This window comes from Peromyscus maniculatus, chromosome X (assembly GCF_049852395.1).
Source record: "Peromyscus maniculatus bairdii isolate BWxNUB_F1_BW_parent chromosome X, HU_Pman_BW_mat_3.1, whole genome shotgun sequence".
Lineage (NCBI taxonomy): Eukaryota > Metazoa > Chordata > Mammalia > Rodentia > Cricetidae > Peromyscus > Peromyscus maniculatus.
Genome location: NC_134875.1, coordinates 83,689,970 through 83,709,809, shown reverse-complemented (window position 1 = coordinate 83,709,809; position 19,840 = coordinate 83,689,970). Strand labels below are relative to the sequence as shown.

Here is a 19,840-nt window from a genome sequence, read left to right as displayed (position 1 = left end):
ATTTGTCAAGAGGGCTGGGTGGGTCAGCTCACTCCTGTAATCCTAGCTCTTGGAGGCTGAGGCAGGAGGATTGTTGTGAATATAGAGACACCACTCCCCTCCCCCTCTTACACACACACACACACACACACACACACACACACACACACACACACCTTTCAGGAGGATAATTAAACTATGGCAATGGGAATGATTGGGCGTCGGGAGATGATGTCAGTGATTGGGGATATTTCATAGGTCACGGTTTCTTAACCAAAGCATTTTTGGGGAAGATTTTGTCATCAGAAGTTGTTCTCTCATGTTTCATGTTCCAATGATTCTGTCACACTTTTACCAAATGTAGGCTCTAATGGGTTTGTTTTTCCAGAAGTCTCGGTTGAAGGCTTGCTTGGAGGCTGAGGACCTAGCCCAAGGCTAGAGTACTTGTATGACATTCACTAGGTCCTAGGCTGGATCCCCAGCGCCTCAAACACACTTGCTTTGGTTGGTGTCTCCTCTCTTGAATCAACTTCTTCAGCTCCTCTTGAAATGTGGCAGCAGTTGGCTTCACTGGCAGACAGGCTGTCCTGACATTTTTCTATTTTTCAGCCCAAACCTATTCTTGAATCCGTGTAGCCAGCCCTTACTTGGGACACATGGCTTGGTGTCACTCTCTCCCTAGCTCCCTCGCTGGAGTTTTCTTATAGGCTCCATGGTTCTGATGCCACACGTTGCCAGCAACAGTTGGAACACGTTTTCTGTTCATGTCTTCCACCCACGGATTTAATTCCTTTTGCGTGCATTTCTTCTTTCTTCACAGTTTTGCAGATAGATTTGTTCTTACCATAGTCTTAGCAACCTTGGCACACAGCTCCTCTCTCCCTCATTAACTTGAGAACTTTCACTTCACAGAGGCTCTTGGTGGATTTTCTTTGGCACAGCCAAATTGTTAGGTAGCTAGCCAGATATTAGCAGGCTTAGAGGGATTAGAGCCGGACTGCTCTCTAATACCAACAGCCTGTAAAACCAAGTGTTCCAACTACAGCCCCATCATCCGAATGGGATCTTAGAGGGGTGACATCCTGAACTGCCTAGAAGATCATTAATTGAAATTATCTAAACCTGCTTCCAGGATCCCTGAACCTTATACTTATTGTGTGCAGGAGGCTTTCTGATAGAACATAGGTATACCATTGCCTCCTCTTGGAAGAGTCCAAACAAGCTTGTCAATCACCTAGACAGGAAAGCACCCCTAAGGAAAGCTATTCCAGAGACAGCTTCGGAAATAATGTAGAGGCTGCCTGAAATGTAATTCAGCAGAAGAGTCTTTCTTATTGTTGTCACTCATACTACTTGAGAGTGTGTCCTACAAAAATCCCCTTGGTCACTGTCCTTTCTCTACTTTGTAATAGACGCCATCTGTCTTCTATATTGCATTGTGTGCATCTCATCCAAATTCTTTTGATGGAGATCACAAGGAAGGAGGAAGGAGCCAAGGAGTGGAGACGGAGCAGACCTAAGTGACCATCACTCTTCTTGGGATTTGGGGCCATTATTAAGTAAAATAAGGGTGGCTTGGACTGAGGTGGTTATTAAGCGATTAAGGAGCAGGCAGAAGACAACAGTGTATGGACAAAAGATTGAGTTAAGTCATCAGTGGCTCAGAGTGCTAAGAGGTGAGATTTCATTATGCTGCTCAGAACAAAGCGCAATCGAAAACTGTTTATCTCTGGAATTTTCCATTTCGTGTTTTTGGACTTTGACTTCAGAGAGCAAGGCTAGAGAAGGGGAGACGACCGTAGCTTACAGGTTAGGTGTTTTTATTGCCTTCCCAATACACAGATGAGAAGACTCAAGGCTAGGATTGAGTGAAGAGGGTCAGGGATGTAGTAGGGTTTGCAGAAAGCAGGTGAGTATGTGAGATGCAGGGTGTAGGCGCTCCATATGAAATGAGTGTTAAGAGGAATGCAAGGAGAAAGGAGGTGTCTACCTCTGCAAATCTTCTTTGTTGTTGTTTTCTAAACTGGTAACAAATTTAGTAAATGTAAAAACCCAAAGGAAGAAGAAACTACTAAGTGTTGCTAGAGATTTTAGAGTCAAAGCCTGGGTCCTGGCAGTCATAACAAGCTGGCCTCAGCTACTAGTTCTCAATATGCCAATTAAAGAGACAAGTAATAGACCAGGTATGGTGATACCCAACTTTAATCCTAGCACTCAAGAAGCAGAGGCAGGGCCGGGCGGTGGTGGCGCACGCCTTTAATCCCAGCACTCGGGAGGCAGAGGTAGGCGGATCTTTGTGAGTTCGAGGCCAGCCTGGGTTACCAAGTGAGTTCCAGGAAAGGCGCACAGCTACACAGAGAAACCCTGTCTCGAAAAACCAAAAAAAAAAAAAAAAGAAGAAGCAGAGGCAGAAGGATCTCTGAGAGTTCCAGGCCAGTCAGGGCTACATAGAGGAGGGATGGGGAAGAGAGAGAAGAGGGGGAGAAAGATGGAATATTAATGTTGAAGAATAGGGAAAGGATTTCAGTATGACCTCACTGGGAAGAGGAACAAATAAAGAGGTCATTTGTCCCCAAGTCCACCTTCAGGGTGCTAATTTCAGGGTTTTAGGTTTAAATAGGAGCAAGAGGTATGCATAACTGTCCTAATTAGGTTTCTGTTGCTATGCTAAAACACTGACCAAACCCAACCTGGGGGAGGGAAGGGTTTATTTGGCTTATGCATCCATCCAAAGATGCAGTCCATCACTAAGAAGTCAGGGCAGGAGCTGAAACAGGAACCATGGAGGGGAGCTGCTTACTGGCTTGCTCAGCCTGCTTTCTTATAGAACCCAGGACCACCAGCCCAGGGATGGCACTGCCCCCGGTTGGCAGGACTCTCCCACATCAATCATTAATAAAAAAAGCTCCCCCCCTCTGTCTGTCCAGCAAGGTAGTCTGACTAGTTGTGAGAACTGTGTGCTATTTTGTCCTGGGAGATAAGTTCTTTTGACTGACACCAGGACTTCATCCTTCCCCTCTATAGCATGGAATTCTTGAGGAATGTCCAGTTTCTTGGGGGTTGTTGTTTCAACAATCTGATTGCCAAGGGGATGGGCACATGGGTCTCTTTTGAATGTCTTCTTTCCAGCCAGGATGGTTATATAGAGATCTTGGCCAAGCTTTCTCTCCCTCTCTCTCTCTCTTAGCCCCTATTCGGATATCTGTAGAGTGAATTCAAGTAACACCTGTCTGACAGGGCTGCTGTGAGGAAGATCTGTAATGCTGAATTTGAACTGTGCTTTTGAAGAGCTAAAAGTGTACCTCAGTGGTAGGACTTACCTTGCTTTCCAGTTCCTGGTTTCCACCCCCAGCACTGAAAAATGCTTTGAGGAGGGCTTCTGTAGTCCCTAGTCATATTCAAATTAAATTTTTTGCTACATTTGCTCATTTTATTTTATGTGTGTTTTGCCTGAATGCATGTATTGCACTACATGTGTGTTTGGCTCTCAAGGAGGTTGGAAGAGGGCATCAGAACCCCTAAACTGGAGCTGCAGATGGTCGTGAGCCACCCTGTGGGTGCTAGGTATTGAACCTGGGTGCTCTGCAGTAGCAGCCAATGCTCTGAACCATTGAACCATCTCTCCAGCCTGATATTCAACTTCTCGACCAGGGCAATGAGTGCACAAGTGTATCCAGTTTATGACCATCCATCCATCCATCCATCCATCCATCCATCCATCCATCCATCCATCCATTCACACATTCCTCATCCCCTCTTACCCATCTTCTCTCCAAACACTTCCAAAACCCATTTCTTTGTTCATGCCCTCTCACTTCATTGAGGATATTGTCTAGAGTCCCATGTGCACAAGTCAATTGAATTTTGTTCTCTTTCAACTTTCAGAATGGCCCACACACTTTGCAACCAACTCACGATACCATGGTTCCCTTTATAGGTTTCTCTGAGCTTTATTTTAGTCCATTTTTACAATTTTGAACCTCCCAAGACTCATACTTAAGACCTAGCATAAAGACATAAAAGAGCAAGAACCAAATGTTCCCCCAAACTTCAGTTATTCACTTATCACCTTCAAGATTTTTGCCAGCTTCATTAATCTCCATGATTTGTAAAAATCACATTCATAAATCTATTTTCCCAAGATGCTTCACTCTGGGTACTTCCCACTTGCTCTGGGGCTATTTCCCAAGCCCTTATTTTGGTCTCATGTTGGGTCCACTGGAGACTTCTTGTCACACCCCACAGTGAGCTGCAAAGCCCAAGGAGGGGTTCCACCATGTTGCACTTTGTTTTCTTTTCTTTCTTCCTCCTTCCTTCCTTTTTTCTTTCTTTCTTTCTTTCTTTCTTTCTTTCTTTCTTTCTTTCTTTCTCTCTCTCTCTTTCTTTTTTTTTTTTTTTTGCAATTTCTCCCTCACTAGGTCAACAGTCTGAGGCACTTTGTAGATTTGTTAAGGATTGAAGAGACCCCTGACAGCTGGGTCCCTGGAGCTTGCAGTCCCTGGATTTACCAGTATGACCTTCCCTTTTCTGTGTTTAGCCACCTCTTCATCCTGACGACTCAGTCATCTCCTTTGGGAAGCACACCCCAGCCCTTCCAGATGGAAGCATTTTTCTCTGATTCTCCTTCACCTCTGATAATTCTTCTCTGTATTGTCACCCCCTTTTGATGTGTCAGTCGCCCCTCCTAGGTGACTTATGCCCTTGCCCCTACCGCTAGCACAGGGCTTAGGCAGAGCAGATCCCTGGGAACTGTTGACGGAATGCCTAAATGACAATTGGATGAGCGGGCGTCTGGATGGATGTGTGAATGGCTTTCATTTTAGACCCCCTTGTCCCCAAATCAGAAAGCTCTGACCCACACCCACAACGCTCTGTGGCTGTGAATATGACAGACAGACCCCCCTGTTCCTGTGTCTGATGACATCAGCATTGAACAGTCTGTCTTACTACCTCGCCTAAGTGACTCAGGGCTGTCTGGCTCCAGCAGACTTGATTCCAGAACCGATGGCCCTAGCTCACTGCCAGGCTGTGAGGCTGGAACAGGCTGCTGAGCCAGCACCACCTGCCCCTTGTCACTTATCCCACAGGGCTGCAGCACTCGCGACAGGCTGCTGCATATGTGTGTGAGAGCGCGCGCATGCGGCGCGCGCATGGATTTTCTGTGGGACATGAAAAGAGCCTTCTCATTGGCTGCCGAGGGTCCCAGTTCCAGTCTGTGAATCTCTGGGCTGCTGGCTCTGCCCTCCCATGGGAAGGCAAAGCAGGCAAGGGAGGGGAGAGTCGAGTGAGGCTTCAGGTGTGTCTGACAAGGAAGCAGGTACGCCTGGTGGCCGCATTGGGCATTCCAGAGGCATCTGGATGTGCTAGCGCCAAGCCTGCAGCCTGGAAGCCTCGTGCTCTGCCCAAATTTCTTCAGGTTTCTCTTAGGACTGGAGCCCAGAACCCACTGGCAGCTGTCACAGAACGGGATCCGTCCCCCAGTGGAACAGGGAGCTGTGTCACTTAGAATTCCTGGGTAGCACATTCCTTCACTGGTCCTTGTCACACTCATGGATGAGGCTCTGTAATTGGCCCCTCGCTCCTGCAAGCTTCTGCAGATCCAGAGAGCAAGCGGCAGCAGGAATGACAGCTCTGAGAGCAGAGGCAGCCAGGGACAGTAAGGGCAACCGAGTCGGGTCCCGGGGGTTGCGGGGGCTGGCCCCATGTGCAGATTCAGATGAGGTGGGGCTTGCACTCAGGGTTTGCTAGGGTTCTTTTTTGGAACCTGGGCTGCTAGACCTGACAGGAGCGCTGAGCAAGGGGGAGGGGATAGAGAGGGAGGAAGGGAGCGAGGGAGGAGAGAGAGAGAGAGAGAGAGAGAGAGAGAGAGAGAGAGAGAGAGAGAGAGAGAGAGAGAGAGAGAGAGAGAGAGAGAGAGAGAGCGCCCTAGCAGGCTCTAGTCCAAGTGAGAGGTTCAGATCTGGACAATACTGTGCCAAGGGCACAAGTGGGATTTGGAAGAGCCATGTGTGTAAGAAGCAAAGCTGAGGTGATGTAAGCACCTGGGGAGGAGCACAGGTCGAGGAGGAGGAAGAGGAGGAGGAGAAGGAGGGGGAGGAGGAGGAGGAGGAGGAGGCGGTGGCGCGGCGGCCGCGGTGGCTGCCAGTCCAGAACAGAATGATGGGCAACTCTCACCACAAGCAACCGAGGAGTAAGAGCCAAAGCAGCAGGATGCATTCAGCAACAGGTACTCTCTTTCCTTCCCTCCTTTTCCCCGGGCTTCTCTAGCCAGGGCCTCCCTGGCTCACAGGGCCCCTGACCCTTGGCGTGACTTGCAGGGGCTGGCAGGGGGCGGGGAGAAAGCCTGAGGGAGATACGGGTGAACTCCCAGCTCCCCTGCTCCAGTACCAGGCTGAATTGCATAAGTCGGAGCTCCCTGAGCAGGCAGGAGCTGGCTCCTTCGCCAGCAACTCCATGCAGCCTCTGGAGGGTGGCTGGAGCGCCAGCGACTGAAGTTTATTGCTAGCACAGTGCTTTCTCCCTGGAGCCATGCACGGCTTACCCTTCAGGAGTCTCCTTTGTTATTCAAACCTCCGGCTCTCCCAGCCCCCAGCCCCGCCCCACACGTGTACACCTACACCTCTCCCGGGCTCTACCTCGGCTGCTGCCTGCTCTGAGTGAGGCAGATGAAGCTGTTTCTTGCTGTGTAATGCCCTGCCCCCCACCTCCCGGCCCCAGCCCTTCCTTAACTGAGCTCCTCTCCCTGCATGGGCTGAGGGGAGGGAGCACTGGACAGCCTGGAGTCTGTTGTCCTCCTACTTTCAATGTGCTCTTCTCTGCCCTCTGTGTCCCTCCAGAGGTGGACTCAAGGGTGCGGGCATAGTTTCCCCCAACAACTTCTTCCTAAACCTCACAGGGTGGAGACTAGGGTCTGGAGACAACTTTTGCTAGCTTGCCTTTGCAAAGCACAGCGAGAGCACTGTGCGAGGACACAGTCGCCCTTGCTCCACCCATACCCCCACCAACTTAACTTTTATCCCCTTCCCCCTTTTTGGACCCTGGGCCTCAGACATCTCAGGAAAGTACACTACCACTGAGCTGCACCCCATTTTTTTCCTCCCCCTCACACGGAGTCCCAGAAGAGCCCAGAGTTCCCTCTGTGACCATTTGGGAAGCTTTCATCCACTATCCAGGTCAATGGGAAGGAAAGGGAAGTTTCTGCCAGGTGTAACTCAAGTTGACTGGACAAAGTAGTAGGTGGGTCAGTGCCATCCTGAAAGCATGTCATGTTCAGACACAGAGGGTGCCTCTGTCTGTTTCTGGGGCTCTGCTGGCTGTACATCTAACGGTAGTTGTCCAAGTGGCAGCTCTAGAGAGGAGGGGGCTCACAGGGTGTTTGCGGAGGGGGTCGGGGAGCAGCTACAAGAAGGTCAAGAGGCTGTGCTGATGAGCCCCACTCCTGGAGCCTCCTAGAAAGAGTATTACTTTAGACTTCTGGGTAGGCTGAATTGGCTCCTTTGGTGGACTAAGTCAAGGACAAGATTCTAAGTATTGGGCTTTCTTTGTAATAGCCTGAGAACGCACTCTGTTAAGGCTACTATTAGCAGGTAAATGGCCCAGCCACCACCTTGTAGCATCTCTCTTCTCTGCCATGGAGCTGGAGACTCAGGACCTGCTGGCGTCACACAGAGATGCTTTGCACAGCTTTGTCTCGAGGATAGCTTTCCACTTGCTAATGTTCAAAATTTGGGCAGTTCCTGGCTGGTTGTTTCAATTCTTAGCAGTTGCTTTGTGTTTTCAATGGCTGCCCCACCCAGGGTCATCCTGGAGGCGGTGGCTACCCCAGCAACCTCTGGCAGCATCAGGAGGTGGTCTCATGACCACTTCTCCCTCCCTAATACCCTCCACCCCCTGACGCAGGACCAGGCCTGCTCACTGACTATCACTAGGCAGACCCGGAAGCCTCCAGGAAAAACTCACTCCAACTGGGCAGACCTAAAGAGCTTAGAGTTCAGTTCCCCGCCCCTTGCAGTGTACAGCCTCACAGGCTGCTCAAAGAGAGAGACAGGAACAAGCGGTCAACCATGCTCTCAGAGAAGAGCTGAGCCCCTGCCTATGGGCAGTCCAGCAGTGACCAGGAAAGATCTTGTGAAGGGAGAAAGCCTTCCTTCCTTCTCCCATCGTTAAATGAAAAATGTCCTGTCCTTGGAGTTCCGTCTTAGGTCTGCTCCTCTCACTGCGCACCTCTCCCTTAGCAGTCTAGGCTACCGTGAGGAAACCACCTCTATAGGCTTGACCTCTGCATCTCTGTCGGCGGCCGAGACTAACATAACCCGCTCCTCTACATCCAACCTAATGTCCCAGGAGTCTCACACTCAGCTAAACACAGCTTGCTCCATCCTTTCCCTTCCTGCTTCCTTTTTCTCCTGTTTTTTTTTTTTTTTCCTCTTAATGGCATCAGCATCCTTCTAGGAAACCAAACTGAAAACCTAGGAGTTACCCTTCGCTCTACTCTCTCCTTGATCTCACACAATTTTCCTTTGTGCATCCACTCAGCCCTCTACCCAACAATTATTTGTTGCTAAGACTTCCTCTGAGACATAGCCCCTGCTCTTCTTGCCCCCTGCCAATGTCCACTCTTGCCTATTCTAGAACTGATTCCTGGCCTTTGCCTCTGACCTTCTCCTAGCTAACCTAACAACCACCAGAGCACTTTCTTGCTGTGAGCCCAAACCTTGCTAACGTCGGAGTGGGAGTATCAAGATTGTCTCCCTGCCGTGGAGGTAGATCCCAAGCAGCCCGAGGATACTCATGGATGATGGAGAGAAAACTTCTTACCTTTCAGTTCTGCGTGCATTTTAATGCAGATTAGAAAAGTCTACATAGTGTATCAAACTCGGGTTTCCCATAGTTTTTTATTAGGGTAAGGTTAATTGTTTTTAAAGTGAGTCGCTTTGGATAAAATGACTAATAGTATTTTTGCCGCATGGAAAAGGCAAAAGTGGAGAACCTGGAAAAATAATGCTTGAGCTTTGTGGGGGAAACAGTTTCTGGGGTAAAGTGGATGTTCCTCGGCACATTTTAGTGAGCCCCGTGATTGGATGCTGCCTGTTTCTCCAACCTCACCCGCTGTCACTTCTCACCCTCAACTTTGATGATACAGTGGTACTGAATGGCTTCTTTCCCCCAAACCACCCATTCACCATTTCTGTGACTGGCTGAATGTGTCTTCCTCTGCTTGGAGTGTATCTTCCATCCTCAATCGTCTTCTGGCCACTTCCTATTTGGCCTTCCAAACCCTCCTCCAATGTCATCTCATCTTTGAAATCTTCCTTGTCTAGTCCCCTCCCTTCATCCCTCTTTTCTTTATACACACTTGATACACTCTCATCACTTTACCAGTGCGGAAACTGTTACATTGTGTACTCGTTTCTTTTTGAAATGTGGTCTTACTTTGGTGGTGCCTGCTGCCTTCGAACTCATTTTGCAGCCCAGGACTGGTCATGAACTCCTGCTCTTCCTGCTTTCGCTCCCCAGTGCTGAGATTACAGGCGTACACCACTACACCTGGCCCTGTGTTTGCTGGTCCCTCACTGCTTCCGCCAGTGCTGGGCTTTGAACACAGGGCCCCTTGCATACTAGGCAAGCAGCTCTACCATTGAGTTCCACTCCTAGTGCCGGAGTTGCATTCTTTGTTTTTTAATATTTTATTTATTTATTATGTATGCAGTGTTCTGCCTGCCGGCTAGAAGAAGGCACCAGATCTCATTATAGATGGTTGTGAGCCACCATGTGGTTGCTGGGACTTGAACTCAGGACCTCTGGAAGAACAGTCAGTGCTCTTAACCCCTGAGCCATTTCTCCGGCCCTGTAGTTGCATTCTTAAATGAATTTCCAAGACTGCACATCTGCCAGGATGAGAGTGAGCCCATGACTAAGGCCTCCTGGATTACTTGCCCATGAAACTGCAGGATGATTTTAAACAGGTCACTTGTCTTTGTTTCTTGCATCTTTTGGTTAAGTTAGGGATCCTTGGAGGGGACTCTTAGAAGCCCTTGAAGGAAGTTGGGAGCATGTGGTATGAGCTAGGTTGGAAAGCTTTTTGGAAGTTGAAGTCGCCTTTCAAATGGGGGAGAGTGATGATCGCAGAAGGGGGAGCACTGTGGGCTGTTGCTCCCGAGCTGAAGGCAGAGCTGGGCCCTGCCACTAAGCTCAGCAATTGGTACAACTGGAGAGGTGGGATGGGGAGAGACCGCGGCAGGCAGCATGTGGAGTCCCAGCAGGACCTTAGAACATAGTAGGCTGCTTTGAGGGAAGGAAGCTCCTCTGCCAGCCTCACAATCTGGAAACGATTTCTCACCAGCTTTCAAGCCCCGTCGCTTCTTGAGCAAACGGGGCTGTATGCGGCGCAGTCATTAATGTGTGTTTGTGGCGCTGTTACTACCTAGCATATGCATGGCTTTCCATAGAGGAGTCATCCACTTGAACCAGTACCTTGCAGAGAAGGGAGAGGGACCTTGTATTCATCACACACCTATTGCGTGCCAACACTTTACATGCACTACTTAACCCTGCGAACAACTCCTGGGGATGGATTATTGACTCCCATTTTATGGAGGAGGAAATGAGAACCAGAGGGAGGGCCGTCCCAGGACCTGATAACAAGGTCTTGTAACACGGTTTGGTACAAAATGTCAAAGAGAAACCTGAGCTCCCGTCTGTCTGCCTTTCGAGCTGGACCTATTACGGCATGCCATGTGCTTTTCAGAATCTTTGTAGCTGTGGCAGGAGTTAGTAACCCTGGAGACTGGGTGCTGTGGAAAGAGGAGCCCATGGCTCCGTTCTGGTAGGATGAGCAGATCTCTATAGCAACAAAGACTGCAATGCCCAGCTTGGTAGAAGTCCCACCATATGTCTGTTTGATAGCACGATTGTATTGTTGGAATAATTGAACTCATGGGGCTCTGTGTTGGGTCCAGAAGCTAGAGCAGGAGATGCCTGAGCTATCAAGAAACAGAGACTCTTGGCCTTAAGCCTAAACCAGGTGTAGAGAAAGGCTCCAGGTCCCAAGACCCCTGGTATCATACTGGCTTCCAGCGTCCCCTCCCCACAGGTGTGTGCTATGAGCAAGGTGACCCTGTTCTCTTCTCTGTATTGAAAGAAAATCCAGGCATTTTTATGGTTGACCTGACTCTTTCATCTTCATAAATTTATTGAATTTACAGCATCCTCGCTATCATTGTGACGGAAGCTAAACAACAGAGACTTAGGAGGAAGTCAAATTCATTTTACCTCCTCCTCTGGGAGCCTTCTTCCTAAAGACATTTCCTAATCAGATTTAATGATTCCATTGGAACGCATGGAATGGGTTAAAATTCTAGGCCAGTGAACAAAAATATTTCCCAGCACTCCTTGCCTCCTATAACTGACAGATATCCTTATAGAAAAGGTGTGAACTCTAGAGGTCAGTGTCCATTGTGGTATTCATTGTTTAAGTTACTTCTGCGGGTCTGTGACCAAAATACCCAAGAGGACAGCTTAAAAGAGGAAAGACTTCTTTTAGTTCATAGCTTTGGAGGGCTCAGTGCATGGTTGATGATGTGATGATGGACACGTGTGGAGGGCAGGTTCTCCACCTATGGGGGCCAGGATGCAGAGTAGGAGGGAGGGACTGGCTGGGGACCAGGTAGAACCCTCCTCCCAGTCACCGCACATCCTAAAATTCCTACCATCTTCCTAAGTAGCGCCAGCAGCTACGGGCAGGGCAGAGCAGAGGACATAAGCCTACTGGGGACATGTCATAGTCAAACTGTGACGCCCACATTTCCTGGGCCAGAACTGGAAGGAAGTGAAAGAAGATGTTAAACAACCAAACAAAAACCTAGTGACAATCATAATGTCAAATTATAGGGAACTGACTAAATTTAGAGCATCCAACTTCACTGAAATATGGTGGAGCTGTTTGCGAGCTGATTAAGAAAACTGTTGAGCAACATGGACAATGCTTATAAGAAAATAAAACATGGGGGGAGGGAAGGGAGTAATGTTATAATTATAATCCCAAGAACAAAAAAAATAAAAACTATGGCACATAAAAATTCACAATACAAACCCGTCTCTGCCTGTAGTCAAGAGTGGGAATGGTGGCGAAATGAAAACTTGATTGATTGTGGAGTCCAGGGTGGGTGAGTCTTCCGCTTAGATTTCCACTAATAGTGTCACATGGTTTGTGCAAAGAGTAATACAAACCGCTAACACACAGAGCAATTACACTGGCGAGTCATTCTCACACTGAGAGACCAAATCGTATTTGTCTGAGCCGGCACAAGCACCTGCAAGACATCACACAAAATCAGGTGTCTTTTTCAGGGGAAGGGATAGAGAGGGTGGTGGAACTGGTGAAGGTAGCCCATGTTTGAATGGAAACTCCGATCCTTGTGTTGCATTTTTGGAGGAAATTGTTTATTTTTGCCCTCATATTCTCAGTTTCTTTATTGATAATGTGAGGATAAGAATAATACAACTGAGCTGGGCGGTGGTGGCGCACGCCTTTAATCCCAGCACTTGGGAGGCAGAGGCAGGCAGATCTCTGAGTCTGAGGCAGCCTGGTCTATAGAGCGAATTCTAGGACAACCAAGTTTACACAGAGAAATCCTGTCTTGAAAAACCAATAATTAAAAAAGAAAAAAAAATAACACAACTGCCTTACAGGGATATGGTCAAGAACTAGTGATCCAAGATGTTTTACAGAACCATGTGAGGTATAAAATCCTGAATAGTGTAAAGCAGCCGTTTATACTACCCCTTTGGGGTCGAATGACCCTTTCATAGGATCACCTGAGACCATCAGAAAACACAGATATTTGTATTACAATTCATAACAGTAGCAAAATTAGTTATGGAGTAGCAACAAAAATAATTTTATGGTTGGGGGGGTCACCACAACATGAGGGATTGTATTAAAGGGTCGCAGCATTAGCAAGGTTGAAAACCACTGTTGTAAAGCCTTTATATACATATATATATATATATATATATATATATATATATATATATATATAAATACTTTGAAGAAAAAAAAGTGTTAGGTACTGTTATGATTCCGAACCCAGGGCCTTGCGCTTGCTAGACAAGCACTCTACCACTGAGCTAAATCGCCAACCCCTGGATATGGTTTAAATGTGTCACCTGAAGGTTGGTGTGCTGAAAGTCTGGTCCTCAGTCTGGCAGGTGATGGAAGTGAGGCCTAGAGGAAGGTGCTGATGTCCCTGGGAGTGTGCCCTTACAGGAGACTGTCGTAGTTCTCTTGAGACCCCAGTTAGATGCCACAAAAGCAAACTGTTATAAGAGCAGGCCTGATCTATGAGCTCAGACTTTATGTCGGAACACATGCTCTAACCTCCTCACACAAGATGCCTCTTGCCATGCTGTGATGTAGCTAAAGAGGCCCTCCCCCAAGGCCAAACAGATGAGACCCTCTATTCTTGGATTTTCAGCTTCCAAAATGTGAGTTAAATAAACTCTTACTTTAGCAGTATCCACCCTTCGGTACTTTGTGGTAGCTACAGAAAACAGACTAATACAGATACTGGTGCCCATTGTGCCCCTTCTATTGACCTCCAGAGCCATTCTGGGCCCATGTTGCTAGTGGCTTCAGATGGTGGGTGCCTTGTCTTCTGTGAACACTGGGTACCACCAAAGTTTGATTAAGCAAGTGAAGTTTTCTAGTTGTAGTCTTGGAGGAGGAACAATCTGGAATGTGTTATTTTTTTTTCTTTCCTGAAATGCTTAAATTCTATGGGGAGAAGTTTGACGGAACGGTAAAGGACATGATGAAGACTGCCTCAGTTGACTACATCCTCAGACAGGCTTGACCAGTTCTGGGTTGTATGTCTTTAGGCAAGTGACCTAATTTCTCAGAGTGTCCACAGCCTCCTTGGTCAGTGCCGCCCTCACAGGATGGTAGTAAGGATGAGACAAGGTGCCGCGTGGAAAGCACCTACTGTGTGTAAGTAGTGTACGTGAGCTGCTTATTGCTGAAGACTCCCAGGGTAGGGGGGGCCGCCAGGAGTCAGCTGAGCTCAGCAGGGGAGTCTCGGAGGGGCAGAGTGTGTGTCTGTGGCCGTGCCCATCTTATTTATTTTACATTTTGGGGCAGGTGTATAGTGTGTGTGTGTGTGTGTGTGTGTGTGTGTGTGTGTGTGTGTGTGTGTGTGTGTGTGTTGAGGACACCCTCCTCCACACCTACCCTTCCTTTTCTAGCCCTTTCTCTTTTCCAGTTTGTCCCTCATTCCCTAGACAATTTCACTTCTTTCATTCAGTATAGATGCGCATGATTTCATGTGACTGTAAAACATGTAGGAACCACAAATGAGAGAAAACTGGGTATTTGTCTTTCTGAGACTGGCTTAATTTGCCTAATGTGATTATCTCCAGTTGCATCCATTTGTCCAACAAATGACACAACTTTGCTCTTCCTTATCGCTGGAAAAACTCTATGCCACATTTTCCTTCCTTTGACACCTCGGTTAGTTCCATAACTCAGCTGTTGTGAACAGGGCTGCATTAGACAGTGCTGTGCAAATACATATCTTTAAAAGAAGCTTTGGTGCTGGGGATGGACCCCAGGGCCTGTGCATGCTGGATGATCAGTCATCACTGAGCCCCAGCTCCATGATTATCCCATCTTTGTGTGTCAGCACTGAAGTGTCTTCCATGGAAAAAGCAGACATTTTGTCTCTTCCTATGTTGGGACCCAGACATTTTATTTCGTTTTATTGTGTTTATTGAAGAGCTGGGAAATCCAGATATTTTCATAAAAATGAGGCATGTGTTTGGAAACTACTCATCTTCCATAAACCTTTCATTTTAAAGACTCACAGAACTAAGGTGACATTGCCAAGGTCACTCAGCTATGGAGATTAATATGGGCAACAGTTCAGCTGCTCCCTTACTGCCGCTGCCTGGGATGCACTGGAGTTGTCCTTTTGACCTCTAGGATTATCTCAGGACCACAGGGCAGACATTTTGGGCCACATGGCCATGGCATGTAATCATAGTCCACGTGGGAGAAAGTAGACAAGGCTCTCACACTGAAAAAATGATACTTGAGATGACAAAGAAGTCCCTGGGAGGTCTTACATGCTGACAGGTCAGCTCTTGGTCACCCTTGGGGAATATCTAGGAATGATTTGGGCTGGTGTGGCTTTCTAAGTGCCGTCTGTGTCCCTATGGAGTAGATGTCTTTGGATGCAACCTTCGTTTCTCTAACAGCAAATTTCTTATTTCAGATCTTAGTCTCCTGCCCTTCTCCACGAACGCAGATGGAGAAATGTGGGGTCCTAGGCGAACCTTCTCACTCCACTTAGAGTCCCGTTCCTGATATTGGAGAGGGGGGCCCAGGGCCACCTCTGGGAATTCTTTAGGGGTTTAGGACAGGGGTGAGCAGGGCTGTTTACTCCTTAAAGCTTGTCTCAGAAAAGACATGCTGTTGCCTTGGCCACACAGGTGAGCGATGTCCACCATCTAGCATTCAGCTCCTTTGCAGTGTTTTGGCTCACCTGCGAGGGAGCAAGGAAGACAATAAGAGCTGCTGACATGCTTGCTGAAGACACTTGGCCTTTGGAGCCCCTGTTCCTGCCTCTGAGCCCTGGCTTGGAGATTCCTGACTTCCCAGGCGTTTTCCCTCACGCTTCTGATCTCAGCCCATGCTCGCACACTGCTGCTTCCACCCGCTTCCCTGGTTTTGTTACTAGTTCGCATTTCTTCTCTGGGAGTTTCAGGGCCTGACCCGAGGAACAGGGGCTGTGGCCAGAGCAAGGAGCAAAGTTACCAAAGTTGAGATCTCTTTTGGGGTCAACCAAGTGACAATTGTAATCCACGGAACCCAAAGTCATACTGCTGGATCTGGGGATGAAGGTGGCTTTCCATCCCTACCATATCAGGATTCCAAGCCTCAAAGGCAAAGTCTGTGTTATAGAAACTCACACACACCGTTTCCCTACCCAGGGACATTTACCCTGACAGCATCCAAAATCTAAGCAGGGGTTGGGTGGGGGCAAAATGCTAATATTGACTGGGACTTTAATCTTTAGAGTCTTCAAGTGTTCAATAGTACCTCTCTGGCTACATGGGATGGCAACTCCACCAGTAGCCAGCCACAGCCCAGGAGGACCTGGAGTGAGAAGTAGTTCAAGCTGGGGAGGAAGATGAGAAACTGAGGCTTGTGTGATGGCGGGCCAGAGGTCATAGCCACTGAGATCCCTGAGCCAAGAGTAAGGCTAAAAATATTTTCCAAGGGAAGCCTTCTTGAGCCTTGGGGAGAAGCCTAGAGTATAGATGAGATGAGGCCCTAATCTGTAGAGGCCTAGAGAGGTTAAGGAACTTGGCTTCAGGGCAAACAGGCAGTAAAGGAAGAGGCTGAGATTTGAACCTGGGTGGCAGGGCTTCCAAAATCTGTCATCTTAGCCCCTATACAAACCTACCCATGTGAGGGGAGTTAGATGTTCACCCTGGCTTTGCCCCTCTGCGGTAGCTACATTTGAACACTGAATTTCAGTGTCTCCCAAGAATTCCCCTAGCTGGGCATGAGGACGCAGCTTGTCACCCCAATACTTAGAAGAGGGATCATGAGTTCGAAGTAAGCTTGGACTACATAATAAGACACTGTCTGGGGGGAACATGTTGTGTGATGGTTCTCAACCTGGGGAGATTTCAAGCTAGCCGTGCCTGGGATCTACCCATCAGAAGGCTTGGTCTTACTGGTCTCATATAAAGCACAGGCTGCGCAAGGCGGGGAAAAGTGTAGACCCGCAGCCTGAACAGAAACTCCTCAATCCATCCTGACACGCATCTGACACCATCTGCCGCTTTGCCCATCTCTCCACCTAGGGCTGTAGCTTTTGTCTGTCTAGCATCAAGCAGACTGCCTGAGTGTAGGTACTCTCAGTCCTCTTCCCTGTCCTTCTCTACGCTGCTGCAGTGTGGCCTCCATACCACCACCTCTGCCGAGTTCACCCCGTCAGTGCCTGGGCACCAGCCAGTGCCACTCTTACATGCGGTCCCTTAGACTTTATTCCAATGGTTTTTCTACCATGATGTAGAAACTGGTCCTGAAGACGGGAGCCCAACAAGCTCTTGAACCTGTGCTCAAACAGTTGGAAATCTTAATATAGGCAATTCCCACCCAACCACCAGAACCCTCCAACTGCATTCCCGTCTCTGTGTCCCTATCAGGAACAGATGGGAGCCCAGCTCATGCTGGGTCTCCGCTCACACTGTGGGCAAGAAGCAGCCATGCATCTCTTTTGATTAGAAAATGGCTACTCGGACACAGGCTTAGTCCCTGGCCCATTCTCATTTCACCAGCAGAGCCGTTTAGTGCCGGGTAACAAATGAGTCCATTTGGGACTGGCTCCTGGCCAACCGCGTCCTTGTCCTTCTAAACATACAGAAACAAATTTGAACAAGTTGCATTTTCAGTGACTCCTTCACGCTCTGTGCCCTGGCAAACAGGCTTTGCGAGCATCTGTGACCCGGATGTCTTATGGAGGTAAGAGAAGCCATGAGGAAGGTTAGCAGGCTTCCGATACCACAGAGAGTGGGATTGGATTCCAAGTCTCAATGCCTCCTGGTGCGTGTACCTTAGGAGAGCCTCTGTCTCTCGCTGAGCTTCACTTGGCTCTCCCGTTACACGGGACCTATCATCTAGTTCTTCTGCCCATGGTGAGGATGTTCTACGATGTAGAGTCTACATGCTGTGGAGCAGGTCCTTGCTAAGAAGAGCTGGAGAAACTGAATTAAGTTACACCCAGCTATAGTTTACAGTCTTGTTCCAGGCCAAGAGGGAAAGTGTATGTGCTCCAGAGACTTGCAAAACACAGGGCCTATCTCTGTGCACGTCTCTCCTCTGGGAAGGAAGGGGCTTGCACAGTGACAATAGACCAGGGGCGCTGACTCAGACAGCCAGTTCCTGTTCATTTCCCCTCTCAGCAGGACAGCCGCTGAGCAGGAGGGCAGCCCTCCATGAGGCTGGGACTCAGCCTTTGGCTGAGAGCTGAGATCCTTACCTAGAGAAAGATAAGCCTAACTCACTGACAGCTCCCCTCACTGTCCATCAGCTGGGACTAGGGCGAACAGGACCGTTAAGGTTGTTGGGTGGAGAGCCAGGGCTGAGAAAAGAGAAAGCCGGAACTCCCATTTTGAATCCAGAATTGTTTTACCTAGATTGGACTGCCCAGGAACTTCACTGGGCAATGTGATTGATGGGGCCAAACTGACCCAGCCAGAGTGCTGGGAACTGGCTAAGGACGTGACTCTGGGGGCTCTACCAAGGAACCTAGCGACAGGTTTGGAACAGCGTGGAGCCCCTGGGCTCTCTACTCCCAGAGTGAGCCTGGCACACCCTCCTCTGTTGTGTGAGGATTGGCTGCAAGTGGATCCTTGGGTATCCACACCACTAGGATGGAGAGAGGCGAGTCTCTCACCCTCTTCTGGAGCCGGGGAGGTGAGTCGTTGGGGAAGGAGGGGAGGAGTGGATGGCCAACTTGGAGAGAGGAGAAGGGAAGGGATTGTGGGCTCTTGGTGGAAGAGTTATGCTGTGGTGGTAGCTGCCCTGTCTCAGAAGGGAGGGAGACCTGTAGTTCTAGGGGTGTGCAGGGAGGGCCAGGAGGGACCCTTGGAAGAGATGCTCCGCAGCAGCTCTGAAATGGGCTGCTTCTGGATATAGAGAGGGTGGGTGTGATCACACCCTAACCCTAATATCTTGAGATCCTAAGGGATTATAAAAGTGACTAAGGAATTTTGTGTGTGTGTGTGTGTGTGTGTGTGCTCGTGCGCGCGCTTGCATATCCCTTTATTTTCTTTAAGTCAATTTAATGTAGATTCTGAAACTTTGTCTTTCTGTTCAATTTCAATCAATTTGGGGGTTTACCCTACCTCTAGGACATCCACTAAAATGCTGGATTTGCTTTATACCAAAGCATAGTGGCTAGGAGAGGCAGGTAAAGGGTGTTCGTTACTGGTCATCTCAACATGTGCTTCCCAGTGCTGTCTAGATCAGTTCAAGTGAGACCTCCTGACGGTAAGATAAGTTCAGGGTCCTGGGTCACACTGGGAGCTCTGTCTGGCTTCTGCGAGGAGGACCAGCCAGGATGGGGGAATGTAACAGGGCATTTCTGTGTCTGGAAACATCTGGGAAGCTGCTGTTTTGGTGGAGGCAGCCGGCAGGACCGAAGGTGAGTGAGTCCATGGGGTGCCTCTGGGGCTCTAATCAGCCCTTTGTAGCTGGAGTGGGCTCAGAAAGTATTTATGAGCTAAAGTGATTAGAAAAGCCGAGAGATTCAATCAAAAAGAAGTCATGTGAGGACCCTGGGATGCAGCCTGGCACGGAGAGGAGTCAGAGGGAAGTGGCATTTAGTCTTCAGGTCTCTGTGGGGTTGGCACGGGGGTGTGGGGTGGGGAAAGGGACTGGACGGGCTCCGTGTAAAGTCTTGTGTGCCACAACTGGGACCTTTAGATTAGGAGGAGTTTCCTAACAGGCTCTGCACTGGGCAGCCTGGAGGAGCAAAAGTTGAGCACCCTCGGAGGCATTGCCGGCTCCCCAGTCAGAGTGGGAGCCCTTGATGGGAAGCAGGCATGGCCTTCCTCTTCTGCAGGAAGGAGACAGAAGGAGGAGCAGCTGTCACCTGGGATGCAGCCCAGCCCCACCCTGCGGTGGCCTCCCTCCTCCTCCTCCTCCTCCTCCTCCTCCTCCTCCTCCTCCTCCTCCTCCTCCTCCTCCCTCCACAGCTGCTCCTCTGGTTACAGCCCCCTCATTTCCCTCCCGCACACTGGGCTCCCCGCTTCCACTCTCCATCACTCTCCCCACTCTGTAGCCAAGGGT

The 19,840-nt window shown here is 49.0% G+C and overlaps 1 protein-coding gene across 9 annotated transcripts in view; it reads left to right on the top strand.

The window, feature by feature from the left end:
* Nhsl2 (NHS like 2) overlaps positions 1 to 19,840 on the top strand; it is a 254,154-nt gene that overhangs the window by 162,023 nt on the left and 72,291 nt on the right. For 2 of the 9 annotated variants that reach the window (XM_076561842.1, XM_076561835.1), the window contains exon 1: positions 13,130 to 18,463. The exons of 5 other annotated variants lie outside the window; for them this stretch is intronic. In XM_076561842.1, the coding sequence (XP_076417957.1) occupies positions 18,421 to 18,463 (43 nt within the window). In that variant the 5' untranslated portion in view covers positions 13,130 to 18,420. Of the gene's footprint in view, positions 1 to 6,101; positions 6,206 to 13,129; positions 18,464 to 19,840 lie in introns of those variants that run through there. 2 more of the 9 variants (XM_076561839.1, XM_076561841.1) reach the window with 2 other exon arrangements.